Source organism: Semicossyphus pulcher, unplaced genomic scaffold (assembly GCF_022749685.1).
Source record: "Semicossyphus pulcher isolate SPU_LCO1_2020_fin unplaced genomic scaffold, fSemPul1.0.p SCAF_14, whole genome shotgun sequence".
Classification (NCBI taxonomy): Eukaryota; Metazoa; Chordata; class Actinopteri; order Labriformes; family Labridae; genus Semicossyphus; species Semicossyphus pulcher.
In genome coordinates, this window is record NW_027211648.1 from 26,444,843 (window position 1) to 26,463,117 (window position 18,275).

The 18,275-nt window shown below is 43.8% G+C and overlaps 1 protein-coding gene across 1 annotated transcript in view; it reads right to left on the reverse strand.

The window, feature by feature from the left end:
- LOC138590757 (NLR family CARD domain-containing protein 3-like) overlaps window positions 1-18,275 on the reverse strand; it is a 289,240-nt gene that overhangs the window by 252,733 nt on the left and 18,232 nt on the right. Inside the window, exons 5-7 of the mRNA XM_069661117.1 lie at window positions 16,615-16,788; window positions 16,034-16,207; window positions 3,232-3,405 (exon numbers count right to left, since the gene is read on the reverse strand). Coding sequence (XP_069517218.1) covers window positions 3,232-3,405; window positions 16,034-16,207; window positions 16,615-16,788 — 522 coding nt within the window. The remainder of the gene's footprint in view (window positions 1-3,231; window positions 3,406-16,033; window positions 16,208-16,614; window positions 16,789-18,275) is intronic.

An 18,275-nucleotide genomic window follows, 5' to 3' on the forward strand; every position in this document is an offset into this window, starting at 1 on the left:
AAGATGAACTGATGAATTGTTTAGTGCTGAAATGAGAGAACGAACACTTTGAGATCAGATTTGATGGTACGACAGTTTGATGAACGAGGACCACTGTCTCTAAACATCTTGTGATGCTGTCAGCTGTAATCCAGCTTAATGTCCTGTACACATGAACACAACAACAACAGTTGTCTTCACATCAAATCAAACACGTGATCACAACAAGCTTCGTGCTGATCTGATTGGCTGTCTGTTCTCTCTCTGTGTTTCTGTCCAATCCTGAAGTCTGTCACTGTTCTCCTCTCACAGCTTCACTGAGGACAGCAGCCACTGGGAGGGTTGGAGGTTTAGCAGACAATACTGGATCTTTGCTATGATAATAACAGTGTTTAGTACAATACTGCTGAAGCCAACATGGACTGACCTCAGAGTCTCCAGTCTACAGTGTGGACTCTCCAGAAAACCACACAGCAGCTTCACTCCTGAATCCTACAGCTCGTTGGAGCTCAGCTGCAGCTCTCTCAGATGGGAGGGGTTGGACTTCAGAGCTGAGGCCAGAGAAGCCCAGCTCGTCTCTGACAACCTGCAGCCACTCAATCTGAACAAACAGTAAATGATGTGACGTTAGAATACAATGTTCCTGCATGAAATCCTTTAATGTTTAATAATGTGTTTAGAGCTGAAGAAGGTTAAGAAGGTCAAAGTTCAGAAAGTGGAAACTCCAAACACCTGAACACAACAGGATGCAGGTTAAAATGTGTGAAATACACAAAGTGAAAAAGAGCTCTCATTAATATTAATGACAACATGCTGCTACTTCAATAAAGACGCAGCGACTTCACCTCTTAAACTCTGCAAGTGTGACAAGTTCAAATATAACACACTCATAGTCTGATACAAGTTACAGTTTAGTGCTTCTTGGTCTGTGATGATGTTAAAATCTGTGATTAGGTTAAAAAGATCAAACATTTATGACGACTGATTCAAATAAAGAAATATATTTACTGTATTTATCATAAAATTACCATGATATGTCATCAGAGATTAAGGAAACATATTAAGTTGAAATACTGGCTTCTCCAACAACAATGCTGCAGCCATTATGTTCTCCTTTAAAATTTCATTCCGGTGTGAAACGTCTGTGTGTGTTTTGGTCTGCGTGATCCCGCCCACTGCCCATTTCGTGACCCCAGGTTGCCAGATATGAAACAAATTGGGGCACAGGACTCATTACTTGTCATTGTCAAAGAGCGCGTCTTGTGTTCGAATAGGTTCAGCGTCCTCAACCTGGCAACCCGCTTGAGCTTCAAATCTGGGGAGGAGGGGCGGGGGGAGGAAACGCTCTCCAATATTTGGAATTTGGACTGCAGTACCCTTTTAAGACGCTAGCTGTCAATGTTGCATATTGTTCCTTTAAAAATTGTTACACTATTAAAATGGATGAAATGCTAATTATGTGATATTTAGAAACATTTGATCCATTCTTTGTTGCTGAACTTGAACTGCAACAGAGGTCTTCTGTAACGCTGAAAGTGGTCTTTTAATCCCTCACCAGGGTAAATGGTAAATGGTAAATTAACTGTTGTTATAAAGCACTTTTCTCGTCTTGCGACCACTCAAAGCTGCTTTTACACTACATGTCACATTCACCCATTCACACACTGATGGCAGAGGCTGCTACATGTCACATTCACCCATTCACACACAGAGGCAGAGGCTGCTACGTAAAGTGCCAAACTGTCAGTCAGTTATCACATTCACACACCCTTGGCTATGCCACCGGGAGCAATTTGGGGTTCAGTGTCTTGTCCAAGGACACTTAGACACGTAGACTGATGGAGCTGGGGATCAAACCTCCAATCTTCCGACTGAAAGACGATCGACTCTGCCACTGAGCCACAGCCAACCCACAGCACTTTTCTCATTTAAAGTGTTTAACCTTGTAAACACCTCCATGTGGTGTTTCTCATGAGCTACAAGACATATCAGGGACAACATCAGCAGTCATCACCAGGGCTGGGCCTGTCTGCTTTTAAACTGCAGTGAACCAAGGACAGGCTGAACAACACGTTTTCAGATTGGCAGGTTTGAGACGTCACAAACCTAAGGAGCCAATCCCATTAATGGGCGGGGTGATGCTATGCATATCAATATGCGTAACCTATGGCAACCACTTCCGTGATGCGCGAGCCAGCTGTAACTGTCATCGTAATTTTTTTAAACTCACTACTGACTACTAACGTTAACGTTACTACTACTAATTACTACATTTCAAGATAGCTAAGTTTCAATAAGTTGCCACTAAACGATGGCAGAGATGTGATTTGTTTATGCGACGGGGGGGGCGGTTGGAAATTTGCAGAGTGGGCGGGGACTATGCAGATTCAGGAATTGTTAATGAGGGAGGAGGAAGAGATACTTTGGGAGGATGTTTATAAAAGGTAATTAAACATATTTTGCAGAACAAAAACATATCAGACACAATTTATTATTTCAAGCAAAGAATGTGTTGAAACATGACTGAAGCTGGTCTTTAACTACAGACGTGTCTGAGAAACATCACCCGATCACTGTGTGATTATTTCTCCTCATTTTTCAGGAGCGTAACACAAGAAGCACCAGTGGCTCCATCTATACAAACTCATGTTGTGCAGCCAAACACAATAAACAAGAAATACAATAAAAACCAGCAGAAAATAACTGAAGAGTCGACTCAAAATACTAAAGTTTCCAAGATGCCAAATATGTCCGAATGAATTTTGGTGAATGTGAACAAAGACATGGACAGTATTTCTTTTAGAAATAGTGGAGCCATAAACTCAAAGCATCTTCACTTTAAACTTTTCAGTCGTTACAAGAAACAAATATTTTAATCGAAATGTTGGAAAAAGAAAATACTGAATATATTTGTTATTTTCTGCTCGTACAAACTGAAATAATTAATAAATGTTTCTATGACAGATTTATTTAAAAACATGATGTGGAATAAAAGATGAAATCAGGTGTTTCAGAGGTTCACAGTGAATTATACAGTGTAGGATTTTTCTTGTTCTATGAAGGTTTTAAATGTGGAACTCAACATTGCTCTGCTACAGTCAATGGACTAAAGCAGTGAAGAAGAAAATAGACTTCAGCATTAAGATACTCAGTGTGGATCAGTATAATATCAGCCTCATGTCTGCAGTTTAGTGTCAACACAACTTTCACATCATATTAATCTCAGCACAGAAGTAAAACATGGTTTCTGACCTCAGAGTCTCCAGTCTACAGTGTGGACTCTCCAGAAAACCACACAGCAGCTTCACTCCTGAATCCAGCAGCTTGTTGTTGCTCAGCTCCAGCTCTCTCAGATGGGAGGGGTTGGACTTCAGAGCTGAGGCCAGAGAAGCACAGCTCATCTCTGACAACCAGCAGCCACGCAATCTGAATAAAGAATAAATGATGTGACGTTAGAATACAATGTTCCTGCATGAAATCCTTCAATGTTTAATAATGTGTTCAGAGCTGAAGAAGGTTAAGAAGGTCAAAGTTCAGAAAGTGGAAACTCCAAACACCTGAACACAACAGGATGCAGGTTAAAATGTGTGAAATACACAAAGTGAAAAAGAGCTCTCATTAATATTAATGACAACATGCTGCTACTTCAATAAAGACGCAGCGACTTCACCTCTTAAACTCTGCAAGTGTGACAAGTTCAAATATAACACACTCATAGTCTGATACAAGTTACAGTTTAGTGCTTCTTGGTCTGTGATGATGTTAAAATCTGTGATTAGGTTAAAAAGATCAAACATTTATGACCACTGATTCAAATAAAACACATATTTAAAACACTATTAAAATGGTTGTAATGTAAATGTTACGTTGTGTTCTAGTTGTTGCCTTAGTTTAGGCTATACTTTACATTACATTTATATTCCTGTACAACCCATTGCACTTTAGCGTATGTCATTTAATTTCCAATAAACAAAATTGTAAAAAAAATAAAAAAATGGTTGTAATGGTAATTACGTGATATTTAGAAACATTTGATTAATTTGTTGTTGAGTTTAAACTGCAACAGAGCTTGTAGTGGTCATCTTTCTCCACAATTACTTCTTATGGTAACCACACGACAATGTTTTACGTGTTTAGTCCACAGGCACGGTAAAACAACCGTGTTGCTCTGCCATCACTCGTTTACTGAACTTTTACAGAATATATTAAAATAAAAAGACTCATTTTCTGTCAATTAGTCACATGACTGTGGAAGCTGCACAGGACGGTAAGAAACTTACAGAAGGGAAATGCAAGAATAAATTACATTTAATGTTTAGCAACATTCCCTAAATTAAACAGACATATAATATTCGTTGTACTCCAGCAAATTATACTATTCAAAGAAAATTAACAAACATCTAACTAAGAAATGGTGGTTACAGAGGTCTTCTGTAACGCTGAAAGTGGTCTTTTAATCCCTCACCAGAAGAAATCACAGCACTTTCCTCATCGAACTTCAGACGTCTCTGAGAAACATCACCCGATCACTGTGTGATTATTTCTCCTCATTTTTCAGGAGCGTAACACAAGAAGCACCAGTGGCTCCATCTATACAAACTCATGTTGTGCAGCCAAACACAACAAACAAGAAATACAATAAAAACCAGCAGAAAATAACTGAAGAGTCGACTCAAAATACTAAAGTTTCCAAGATGCCAAATATGTCCGAATGAATTTTGGTGAATGTGAACAAAGACATGGACAGTATTTCTTTTAGAAATAGTGGAGCCATAAACTCAAAGCATCTTCACTTTAAACTTTTCAGTCGTTACAAGAAACAAATATTTGAATCGAAATGTTGGAAAAAGAAAATACTGAATATATTTGTTATTTTCTGCTCGTACAAACTGAAATAATTAATAAATGTTTCTATGACTGATTTATTTAAAAACATGATGTGGAATAAAAGATGAAATCAGGTGTTTCAGAGGTTCACAGTGAATTATACAGTGTAGGATTTTTCTTGTTCTATGAAGGTTTTAAATGTGGAACTCAACATTGCTCTGCTACAGTCAATGGACTAAAGCAGTGAAGAAGAAAATAGACTTCAGCATTAAGATACTCAGTGTGGGACTTCCGGGTATGGCGGTGATCTGGTTGATGGTGTAGTTCGCGAGCTCCCTGAACGGTCCACCCCATAATCTTCATTCAAGAATTGACTACTTTTTCATGTTTAATTCAGAAAGACACAGAAACTTAAAGTGTCAAATAGGGGTCAAAGATATCTCAGACCACGCAGGTGTATATCTATCCCTACATCTGGACACTGAAATTAAAGACACGACATGGAGGCTTAACACAAGTTTACTAAATGATCCTTTGTGCAACCAATACATTCATAAGGAATTTAAAGAATATCTAGAACATAATGATAATGATGAAGTGTCTCCAGGTACTGTATGGGATGCCGCTAAGGCATTAATAAGGGGAAAACTTATATTGTGGTCCTCAATTAAAAAGAGGGAGAAACAGAAGCAAATAAAAAACTTATTACAGGAACTGAAAAACCTAGAAATGAAACACATTGAACTTCATGTTACCAAATTATTAGATCATATAAAACTCACTAAACAAAACTTAAACAAACTATATGATAGTCATGAGGAGATAAAGGCAAAGTTCATCAAACAAAGGTACTATGATAATGGACCAAGAGCTAAAAAACTGTTAGCCTGGAGGATAAGAAGGCAACAAGAGGAAAGATCCATCCATAAAATTAAGGACGCGCAATCTGGAAAAACATGTTATAAATTAAAAGAAATACAAAAGTCCTTTGAAAATTACTATAAAGATTTATACACACAACCGAAAGGAGCTGATCCATTTTCTTAACTCACTGCATTTGGATCAGATCAGAATAAAATAGCTGGATAATGCGATCTCGAGACTCAAAACAAACAAAATGCCAGGTGAGGACGGATACTCCGCAGAATGGTACAAAACATTCAGAGAGTTACTATCACCAACATTATTGAAATGCTTTTATTTTACACTTAATGGAGGAGAAATACCAACTTCTTGGAGACATGCCATTATCTCAGTAATCCCTAAGGAGGGCAAAGATAAATCTGAGTGCAGTTCATACAGACCTATATCGATTTTAAACTTAGATTATAGACTATATGCCTCAATAATCGCAAAAAGATTAGAAAATACTATCCTGGACATAATAGATGAAGACCAGACGGGGTTCCTTAAAACCAGACTGACACAAGATAACATAAGACGGGCCTTACATTTAATGGAGCATATGAGCAAAAATAAAGACAAATCCATTGTTCTCAGCCTTGATGCCGAAAAGGCATTTGATTCAGTTAGTTTGGAATACCTATACTTAACATTACATAAATTTGGCTTTGATATTAAAGTCGCCTCATATCTAAAAAATGTATATCATTCTCCCTCAGCCAGAATCAAAATAAACGGTAGTTTGACCGACCCTGTGCCACTTGAAAGAGGCTGTCGGCAGGGATGTCCCTTAAGTCCGGCCTTGTTTGCACTATTTATCGAACCTCTGGCTCAGGCAATGAGAGAAGACCAGGACATAAGAGGAATTTGGATTAAAGACACTGAGTATAAGACCTGCCTATACGCAGACGACGTATTGATCACTCTTTCGCAGCCAGATTTGAGTTTACCAAAATGAATGTCCTCCTTGAAAACATTTGGTTATTACTCGGGTTACAAGTTAAACACTCATAAAACACAAGTTCTCTTTCAAACATTCGTTCGGTATCTCACTATGGGGTACGCCCCTCTGCGTAGTCCTCAGAAGCCCAATAACATTACGCCAGCCACATTGGCTGGCAGTCGTGACGACTGCATCAAGAGGAGGGACATCCTCTCCCTACAAAGGGGCTGATGCAGTCTCACCAGATCATTCAAACACCTCTTCTCGCTTCTATCTCAGGAAGCCTCATCTCCCAACACGACTGCCAACGGGATTACTAGTTTAACGGTCCACAGATTGAGCTAACCACTCGATCGCCGGGCGCTAATTTTTCCGTGTCGTGTACGGAACCCCGATTTCTTCACCATAGAAATCGAGGGTTTCACGGAGTAATAAAGAAGCTACTTTTACTGTCTCCATACAGCTCACTGTAGCTCACCTGTTAGCCTGTCACCAAACAGTAACACCAAGCACCTTAGCCAAGCTAGCCACCTTCCTAGCATTAGCTAAGCCTGCCTCCACATTAGCTACAGCAAAGCTAGCCTCCACACTAGCACCCCGCGTAGCTAATCACTACTTCGGCTACAGTTCTGACATCGACCCGCTCACCATGGCTCAGTCGAAGCTCACTGTACCGCCCGACAGCGCACAAGCCACACCGTTATTCACGCCTGTGCTAGCAGTTAAATCCCCTCCACGGGACTGTGTATGCGGGGCTAAGATATCGGCTATGGACACTCACCCAATATACGTTGCGTGCCTCGGAGTGCAGCACGCCCGGTCAGCGCTGGATATACCGGGCTCATGTGAGCACTGTAGCCGCTTCACTCTTAAGAGTCTCCGCCGGAGGCTGTCGCGCCAGGCAAGCCTCGGTATACAGGATCCGCTGTTAGCAACGGCGGCGCCCCTGATGGAATATGATGACTCGGCCACGCCAGGTACGAGCTGGGGCGACACTCCCGTGCCCGAAGGGTTTGATGATTGCATGCCGGCGGACAATTTCGGCTCGCTGTTAGGCGATGATGGAGAGCCTGATAGCTCTGACATCTCGCCCGACATTCTCCTCTCCGAGGGAGATGACGATGATGATTCATCTTTCTCATCGGCACAAATACCGCAGACTACGGCGTTAGCTGCGGGAGGAGTAATGGACGGGGCTCCATCCCCGCTCACCAGAGGCATGGATCTGCATGAAGTATGCAAAAGGGCAGCTGAGAAGCTGGATATCCCATGGCCGAAGGTGCAGGCTGAGACCTCCTCATCTCGCTATGAGGGGAAAAGGTTACCAAAGGCAAAATGGGCAGCCAGGCAGCTTCTACCCATTTTCCCTGAATGTTTGGAGGAGACGATGTGTTGTTGGAAAACTCTTTTCTGCTGTGAACCCGGTCCAGGGGGGGTCAGCCTTTGACTGCGTGGACATGAAAGAAAAAGGCATTTACAACATGCCCACAGTTGAACCCCTGGTTGCCTGTCACCTGCACCCAACTCAGAAGTTATCTATGTCTTCCTCTGGCCCCACCCTGCCCGCCAAGGCAGATCGTCGACACTCCTCCATGACTGATAGAGCTTATAAATCAGTTGCCACATCTGTTAGGGCTCTCAATGCGTCCTCTCTTCTCCTGGCTTATCAGGCTGAACTGCAGGAGCAGATGACTGCTCTACCAGCAACTGAGTTATGGGAGGAAATTTGTGTCATCACCGACCACTGCCTCAACCTCACCAAGTGCGCTGTGCAGTCAGCGGGGAGGGCCATGTCCACCATGATTGCCCAGGAAAGGGCCCGGTGGCTCAACCTCTCTGACCTGTCTGACAAGCAAAAGCGTGACATCCTGGATGAGAGCGTGGATCCAAGTGGGCTGTTTGGCTCGGCTGTTGCGACCATGCAAAAGCGGTGTGAGGAGAAAAAGAAAGAGGGAGAAGCCCTGCAGCTTTGCCTTCCCAGGAAAACTCAGGCCTCTGTCACTCCTCGCCGAACCTTCAACCCAACTGTGACTCAGCAGGCCAGTGGCACAGCCTTCAAGATTCCCAGGCGCCCAGCCCCCCAGCCTCCAGCGCAGAGTCAGCCAAGGCCACCAAACAAGGGACCCTGGCCGAAGAAATCCTTCGCCTCGGCGGCTGCTCAGGGGGGTCCTCCTGCCCCCGGCCCCTCCCAGGGAGCAAGGAGGAAGAAGCGGGCCTAGCAACTCACTGATGCCATGTTGCCCTTCTTCAGTTCTGTTCCTGAGCCTGTTCCAGAGTGCAACCTTCATGCAGCGTGCAGGGCCCAAGTTGGCATCCACAGCTCAACGCCCCATGAAGAGAAAGAGAGACTGTTCACCTGTGGTAGCTGTTCACATGCTCCCTGTATGTCTCACAAGCACTCACATGTGTCCCACATCCATAAAGTTGCCCCCAGTGCAGCCAGGCATGTTGCCAAGGGCACTGGGGAATACAATAAAAAATACACTGTTGAAAAACAATGTAAAAATAAAACACTGTGTGTCCCCTCTATTAGAGGTGACAGGCCATATAAGCACTGCATCAGTGCAGGCCTCCCACAGTGTTCCCCTTGCGGTCTGCCACACCGCTCCTCCACAGGGGGGCGCAATTGCACCCCCAGTGGCAGGAGCTACTGTGACAGCAACTCTTTCTGCAAGGAAAGAGAGCTGGCAAAGGTGTGGAGCATCGGCTTGGGTCCTCGGGACAATAAACAGAGGATACAGGCTCCAGTTTGCCATTGCCCCGCCCCGCTTCACAGGGATTGTCTTCTCCCGTGCGCAGGGGAAATCAGCACTGATACTCAAGGAAGAGATATCATTGCTGATGAAAAAAGGAGCAATACGAATTGTGCCTCAAGAGCAGAGCCAATGCGGCTTCTACTCGAGGTATTTCCTCGTACCAAAAAAGGGGGGGACAGGGCTCCGCCCTATCCTCGATCTGCGGGCTCTGAACAGACACCTAAGGTCATACAAGTTCAGAATGCTGACACACGCTGCACTGCTGCGTTTTGTGCGCCCTGGCGACTGGTTCACTTCAGTCGACCTGAAGGACGCATATTTTCACATACCAATATATGCTCCTCACAGGAAATTTCTGAGATTTGCCTTCCAAGACACAATCTACGAGTATATGGTTCTATCTTTCGGGCTTTCCCTAAGCCCTCGGGTATTTGTGAAGTGCACAGAGGCAGCTATTGCTCCTCTCAGACAGCAGGGCATACGCATAGCCATGTACATCGACGACTGGCTTTTGGCTGCAGAGTCCCACCAGGGTGCGCTAGAGCACACAAGGTTACTCCTGCAACACCTGGAGAGTTTAGGGTTCAGAGTGAATCAGGAAAAGAGTGTGCTGACTCCAAGTCAAACAATCTCTTTCATTGGTCTGTCTCTGAATTCAGTTTCACTCAGAGCCCACCTGTCAGCGGAGAGAGTGAGGGCATTTTCAGCATGCCTAGCCCTCTTCCGCAGGGGGAAGTTGTTACCCTTCAGGACATGCCTACGTCTTCTGGGACTGATGGCATCAGCCATAGTGGCTATACCATTAGGCCGTTTGTACATGAGGGGTTTTCAACGCTGGGTCGCATCCCTTGGGCTGGATCGCATCCCTTGGGCTGGATCGCTCACTTCACAGAAATCGCTTTGTCAGGGTTTCAGTGGACTGTATGGCAGCACTTCACCAGTGGAAACTCCCCCTATTTTTGACACAGGGGAGTCCAATGGGACCTGTCCTATCCAGGAAAGTGGTCACGACAGACGCATCCCTGCAGGGGTGGGGGGCCACCCAAGAGGGCAGAATTGTGAACGGGGTGTGGGCTCCCCACCTTCGTTTGAACCACATAAATTCCCTGGAACTCCTAGCAGTTTGCACTTGGCACTGAAGCACTTTCTCCCCTTTATAAAGGGTCATCACGTGCTTGTAAGGTCAGACAATACGACTGTGGTCGCCTATATCAACAGACAAGGCGGACTGCGATCCCTTCAGTTGCACACATTGGCTCACAGACTGATTTTGTGGAGCAATGTGCATCTCCTATCGTTGAAAGCCACCCATGTGCCGGGAGTACAGAATTGTGGGGCAGACCTACTCTCCAGAGGCAACCCCCAAACAGAGAGTGGAAGCTCAACCCAGAGGTAACAGAGCAGGTTTGGGCACTTTACGGTCGCCCGGAAGTCGACCTGTACGCCTCGAGAGAGAACAATCAGTGCCCCATGTTCTTTTCCCTGAGAGACCAGGAGGCACCGATGGGGATAGATGCACTAGCCCACGAGTGGCCGCAGGTTCTGCTTTACGCATTCGTTTACGTGCAAGAGAGAGGCTTAACACTCATCCTGATAGCCCCTCATTGGCCGGGGAAGCATTGGCTGGCAGACATCTGCCGACTTCTTTACGACCGGCCATGGCCCCTCCCTTTAAGCAGAGACCTGCTACCACAGGCGCGAGGGGAGATATTTCACCCTCACCCAGAGCGGCTGGCGCTCTGGGCTTGGCCCGTGAGAGGCTGAATCTGGATGCAGTTGGACTTCCACAGAATGTCATTAAGACCATTCAGAGTGCTAGAGCCTCTTCCACCAGGTCACTATATGATTGCAAATGGCGTGTGTTTGAGGACTGGTGTTCAAGGTCACAGGAGGTGCCTTTCCAGGCCTCAGTTCCTATTATTCTCAGCTTTCTGCAAGATTTGCTGGATAAGGGAAAAGCCTTCTCCACCGTTAAGGTTTACTTGGCTGCTATTGCAGCATGCCATGTAGGTTTTGGTGGTAAGGCTGTGGGACAACATCCCCTTGTCAGCCGTTTTATGAAGGGTGCTCGTCGTCTGCGTCCGGTGTCCAAACAGCTGGCCCCATCATGGGATTTGCCAACTGTTTTGGATGCGCTGTCTCACCCCCCCTTTGAGCCTTTAGATCAGGTAGATCTTAAGGTTTTATCACTTAAGACGGCCGTGTTATTGGCACTGGCGTCTGCTAAGCGGGTCAGTGATATCCATGCATTTTCAGTGCATCCTGACTGTCTTCAGTTTGCCACAGGATATGCACGTGTGGTGCTAAGGCCAAATCCAGCTTTTGTACCAAAGAATCCTACTTTGGTGTGTCTTCCACTTGACCTAGCTGTCTTTTCACCTCCTCCTTTTTCCACCTCGGAACAGGAGCGGTGACACAAATTGTGCCCAGTGCGTGCCTTACGCATTTATGTGGACAAAACAAAAGGTTTTAGGAAAACTGATCAGCTGTTTGTGTCATGGGCAAAACCTCATACTGGTAAGCCTATTACAAAACAACGGCTTTCTCATTGGATAGTCGGGGCCATTTCTATGGCCTACAGCAGCAAGGGGCTTCAAGCCCCAGCTGGTTTACGCGCTCACTCCACAAGGGGGATGGCAACATCCTGGGCCCTGTTTAGAGGCGTGTCTATCCAAGATATATGCTTTGCGGCCAGTTGGGCTTCACATCATACCTTTGCAAGGTTCTATGCACTGGATGTCACTGCGCTCTCTCTAGCGCATACTGTGCTGAGTGTGGGCTCCTCTGAGGGCCGTGGGTCGTCAGCCTAATTATTGGCAGTCGGTCTTCAAGATAAGCTTGTCTAGCAATACGGGAGTCAGTATATCCCCATAGTGAGATACCGAACGAATGTTTGAAAGAGAACTTTAGGTTACAAAGGTAACCCCGGTTCTCTGATAACATGAGTGAGGTATCTCACCAGACCACCCTCCTTGCCTGAAGCGAGGAAGAGGTGTGCTTATTTTGAATGATCTGGTGAGACTGCATCAGCCCCTTTGTAGGGAGAGGATGTCCCTCCTCTTGATGCAGTCGTCACGACTGCCAGCCAACGTGGCTGGCGTAATGTTATTGGGCTTCTGAGGACTACGCAGAGGGGCGTACCCATAGTGAGATACCTCACTCATGTTATCAGAGAACCGGGGTTACTTTTGTAACCTAAAGTTATCTCATTTAACTATATTCCCTCAGTACAAATGAATAACCTGTGCAATTTTAAATGGGAGAATAATATCATTAAATATTTAGGACTAAAAATTCCAAAGGATTTAACCAACATCTACGCAACTAACTATCTGCCAATTACTAAGGAGATAAAGACAGAATTAAATAAATGGAGTTTATTACCACTGGACTTACATAACCGAACAGACATAGTTAAAATGAACATCTTACCACGACTGCTTTTTCTTTTTCTGTAAATACCAATAGAAATACCTGAAAAACAATTAACAGAGTGGAAGAGAATGCTATCTGGGTTCATCTGGAAAGGCCTTAAACCAAGGATCAGGTACAAAACACTGCAACTGTCCAAAGAAAAAGGAGGACTATCTTTCCCAAACATAGTGAACTACTACAAATCTGCACAGCTTAGATATTTGATTTATTTGTGCAACCCATGTTACTATGCTAAATGGAAAAATCTAGAACTAAGCCAACTGGACATTCCCCTCCAGAGCTTGCTTGGAGACAGAAATCTATACTTGCTGCATAAACAAAGCTTAAGTGGTTGGACAAAAACGCCCCTAAACATTTGGTTTGGTGAATGTTGTAAATACAAACTGGAAAACCACATTAAACTATTACGATGGGTGGCACATGATAAAGATTTTAAACCCGCCCAGATTGATGGGCGTTTCAAACAGTGGCTCTCCACTCCAAAAACTTAAGGACAACTACAATTTAGAAAATCAAGACTTCTTCAGATACCTTCAAGTTACGCCGGGAACACACCGGATGCCGAAGCGCCGCGCAACGAAAATCCGGAGTGAGCCGGAGCACTTTCGTTCACACCAGACGTGCATTACTCCGCGCCGGTCGACAAGCGCCTCTGCTCCTCAGCTGTCGTTTACTCACATTTGGAGCTGTTTTCATGTTTTCATCATGCTCTCTCTCTCTGTTTGCGTCTGTGTTTTGACCCCCTGCTCGCACCCCCTATTGCCAGTCCACTTTGTGTCTCTCTCTTTCTTCTGTGTGCCTGTGTGTCTGTGTCTGTGTGTGTGTCTATGTCTGTGTGTGTTTGTGTCTATGTCTGTGTGTCTGTGTGTATCTTCATCTCTCTCGCGCTCTGTTTAGATACTGACAAATATATAAAAGCACACAAATATAACATCGCATTTGTCAATCGCGGTGTTTTATTTTGAAAATAGTTTAAATTTTGAAAATTGACCGGATTCTCTCGTTGTTTCATGTTTGACTTCCTGCCAGGATTGACGCGATCGCTTGCAGCTCGCAGAAAAAATAGACCAGACGCCGATACGATCGCTGCAGGGCGCGAGCCGGCCGCAGAGGTGTGCGCCGCAGCGCGTCTGGTGTGAACGACACAATCGGTTAACATGGGCGCCGAAAGGAAACGGGCTCCGCTCCGCAGCTATTCGCGCCGCTTCGGCGTCCGGTGTGTTCCCGGCGTTAGAGCTCATTTTAACTGTGATATAAGAACAACAGAGGAAGGCAATTCTGATTTAATTAACATTTTGATTGACACATACAAATCTAAACTAAACCAGAAATTGATTTCCCGAATCTATTCCTGTTTACAATCACTCAATGGCTTTTCCACTCTTTATGTTAAATCCAACTGGGAAAAAGAAGCAAAAATAACCATTTCAGAAGATGAATGGCTAAATATTTGTAAAACTCAAATGAGCGCTTCCAGTTCAGGTCACTGGTGGGAGTTTTCGTGGAAAAATATGATTAGATTTTTTTATCACTCCAAAAATTTAACAGCATCAGAAAGGTCAGCCCAGTTATGGAAGGTGCTGGAGAGATTGTGGGAATGCTCAGGCAGACCATTTCCCTGTCTTCTGGGACTGTCCGATTATACGATCCTATTGGCAGGATGTAGTGGAGGAAATTAAAACAATAGTAGGCTTTGAGATTAAACATGACTTTTGCACAATTTATCTTGGTAATATATCCCCCACAATCAATGTTACTGATAAATATTTGATTAAAATAATGTTGGTAGCCACTAAAAAAGCTATTACAAGAAGATGGCTATCAAAAGAGTCCCCATCGAAAGAGGAGTGGATTGTAATTGTTAAAGAAATATATGACATGGAAAAACTGACTTTTTCCTTGAATCTGTGTATGGACAAATTCACTACATACTGGAGGAAATGGACAGCTCATCTCGAATAATTTTTTTTTTTTTTTTTCGTTTGTTTTTTGTTTGAGTAAATTGCCCACTAATGTCCTATTCAATGTACTCTCTCAATGCTTATTGTGCACCCATATGAGAGGGCTTTTTGAATTGTGGAAACAGAATTTATAGCTTTAATTCTGTATTTGTTAACATCTTAAATAATTATGGTTTTCTTCACAATTCGTTCCACCTTTCTACTTTTAGTTAAATTGTCTCAACAAATTGTAACTTCAGAGATGAACAACATCAGAGTGTATTCTTTTTCCTTCCTGCTATCACATCAGTGTTAATCAAGGTTTTGATGTTTCCAAAGGAACCCCTGTGATTAACTTCCTTCTATACATTTGTTTAGCCATCAGACTGTGAGTTCTTCACACCTAAGACCACTGTATGAGCCTCGAGAAGCTAGCTTGAACCCTCTTGTTAGTTTGGTCCCCCAGACACCCCCCTCTGAGAATGACACCGTAGCTTCTTTCATCTTGGTTGTGTATTGCCCTTTGTTGCTCGATTTCAATTAGCATAGCCCTTTTGGTTAGCCCTTTGTTTACTGTGACCCAAGATATATAATCTGACTAGAGCTGACTCTAGTCAGAGAGGTTTTCTACAACTTGCTGTGATGATCTCTCTCCACTGCGCAGTGAATAAAACTCATCTGAACCAGCCACTGAATCGGACCTGAAGATTATTAATTTCTTCTACAGATGGGAGGGAAAGACTATGGACAAGTGGAACAAAAGGACTGAAGTGTCTCTAAACCCTGGACCTAGCTCTATCTCTTATATTGAACACATGTTGTCATTATGGCTCATCTTCCCCCAGTACATTTTCTTTTTACATCTGTGCCTTTTCTTTTCTTTTTTTTTCTTTCTTGGATACTGTAAAATCAATGATGTAACAAAAACTGTCCTCCATTGTCTCTAAACATCTTGTGATGCTGTCAGCTGTAATCCAGCTTAATGTCCTGTACACATGAACACAACAACAACAGTTGTCTTCACATCAAATCAAACACGTGATCACAACAAGCTTCGTGCTGATCTGATTGGCTGTCTGTTCTCTCTCTGTGTTTCTGTCCAATCCTGAAGCCTGTCACTGTTCTCCTCTCACAGCTTCACTGAGGACAGCAGCCACTGGGAGGGTTGGAGGTTTAGCAGACAATACTGGATCTTTGCTGTGATAATAACTGTGTTTAGCACAGTACTGCTGAAGCTAACATGGACTGACCTCAGAGTCTCCAGTCTACAGTGTGGACTCTCCACAAGATCAGACAGCAGCTTCACGCCTGAATCCTGCAGCTCGTTGTTGCTCAGCTCCAGCTCTCTCAGATGGGAGGGGTTGGACTTCAGAGCTGAGGCCAGAGAAGCACAGCTCATCTCTGACAACCTGCAGTCCCACAATCTGAATAAAGAATAAATAATGTGACTTTGGAGGAAAATGTTGGAAAAAGAAAATACTGAATATATTTGTTATTTTCTGCTCGTACAAACTGAAATAATTAATAAATGTTTCTATTACTGATTTATTTAAAAACATGATGTGGAATAAAAGATGAAATCAGGTGTTTCACAGGTTCACAGTGAATTATACAGTGTAGGATTTTTCTTGTTCTATGAAGGTTTTAAATGTGGAACTCAACATTGCTCTGCTACAGTCAATGGACTAAAGCAGTGAAGAAGAAAATAGACTTCAGCATTAAGATACTCAGTGTGGATCAGTATAATATCAGCCTCATGTCTGCAGTTTAGTGTCAACACAACTTTCACATCATATTAATCTCAGCACAGAAGTAAAACATGGTTTCTGACCTCAGAGTCTCCAGTCTACAGTGTGGACTCTCCAGAAAACCACACAGCAGCTTCACTCCTGAATCCAGAAGCTTGTTGTGGCTCAGCTGCAGCTCTCTCAGATGGGAGGGGTTGGACTTCAGAGCTGAGGCCAGAGAAGCACAGCTCATCTCTGACAAACTGCAGTCAATCAATCTGAATAAAGAATAAATGATGTGACGTTAGAATACAATGTTCCTGCATGAAATCCTTTAATGTTTAAAGGGATAGTTCGGATTTTTTGACCCCCAGTTGTATGATATACATGCCAGTAGTGTAGCAGATGCAAAGCTATTTGCTCACTCACCGAGTCCCGTGGTCGGACTTCTGTCCGGTTCCGAACGTAAAAAAAGTAGTTCCGGTGAGATGCCAGGGTCATGAAACCAAAAAGTTTTACCCTAAAAAAACAACACGGAGGCAAAGGTGATCCATTTTCAACACAAAACCACCCTCTGCGGATTTCATATACCGCGCCGTTTTTTTGGCACTATTTTCTCTCTCGAACAATCCAGTATCACTACGCCTGCGGCAGGCCGGTCTCTCAGGTGACGTGATCCATCAGCTGTTTTGGAGAGAACACGCTGGAATTGTAACTTGGCAGGGGACGTTTGTTGTCACAGAGGAGATACTAGTCAAAATGGTGCGAATTTGTGATTTTCCAGGCTGCAGTAACAAAAATATTCCACCGCACGTATTTCATCGCTTTCCCGAGGATCGTGCCCTACGAGAACTTTGGCTTGTTGCAGTCGGGTTGAGCATACGTACCAAGGCAATGAGGGTAAAAAAACTTCGCGTTTGCAGCGCGCACTTCACCGAAGAAGATTATGTCCCTCCACGCCCAGGACAGAAGAAAATGCATGTCTTGAGGAGCACGGCGGTGCCCACACCCCAGGTAAGAGAAACTAGGTAATACTAACGTGTGTTTGTGCGTGTGTAGAAGTATAAACATATTTGCATACGTGTATAAACAAGTTACATTCTATCTTATAATATTCCGTACAATCACTGTTTTAAAAGGTATGCACTTCTGTTGTTCTTGATAAGAATCTCTTGAGGTAACCTGAGTCAAATGACTTTATTCAAGCACACTGGTAAGTTGGAATAAGCTTATGAATATTATGTGGACCGTGCCTGACGTATTTATTCCCAAAACGATGAGCTCTCCCAGTGACATCGAGACTAAAAAGCTAACAGCTGGAATCATTTCCAAACATTCCAATGCTTCAATCAGAGAAGGAGATGTCAGAGAAATGTCACATACACTGCAGGAGAAAACAGATTATGTTGCCTGGTCTTTGAGCCAACAATTGATCAGCAAATGTACTGTATAAAACTAAAAGATTTTGGAGGCTTTGAAATGTTATGTGTGAGGCTGTTATAGAAATGTGCATGACAAATGTCTAAATAAAATCTGTTGTTTCAGGGGATCTTGAGGTTTTCCACAGCGCTATGCTGAAGTACGCTGAGAAGAGGAGGCACTTCCAATACACCTCCATGCAGGCACGAATGCAACTGAGTGTTATTGACCACAACCACAATGTTGGCCGTCAGCAGGATACTACTCAGGCTGGTAAGCATGAAAGATGAAGCAAAAAAGGTAGCTTCAATTTGTGTGGTTTTTTTGTATAATGGACTTGGATTAC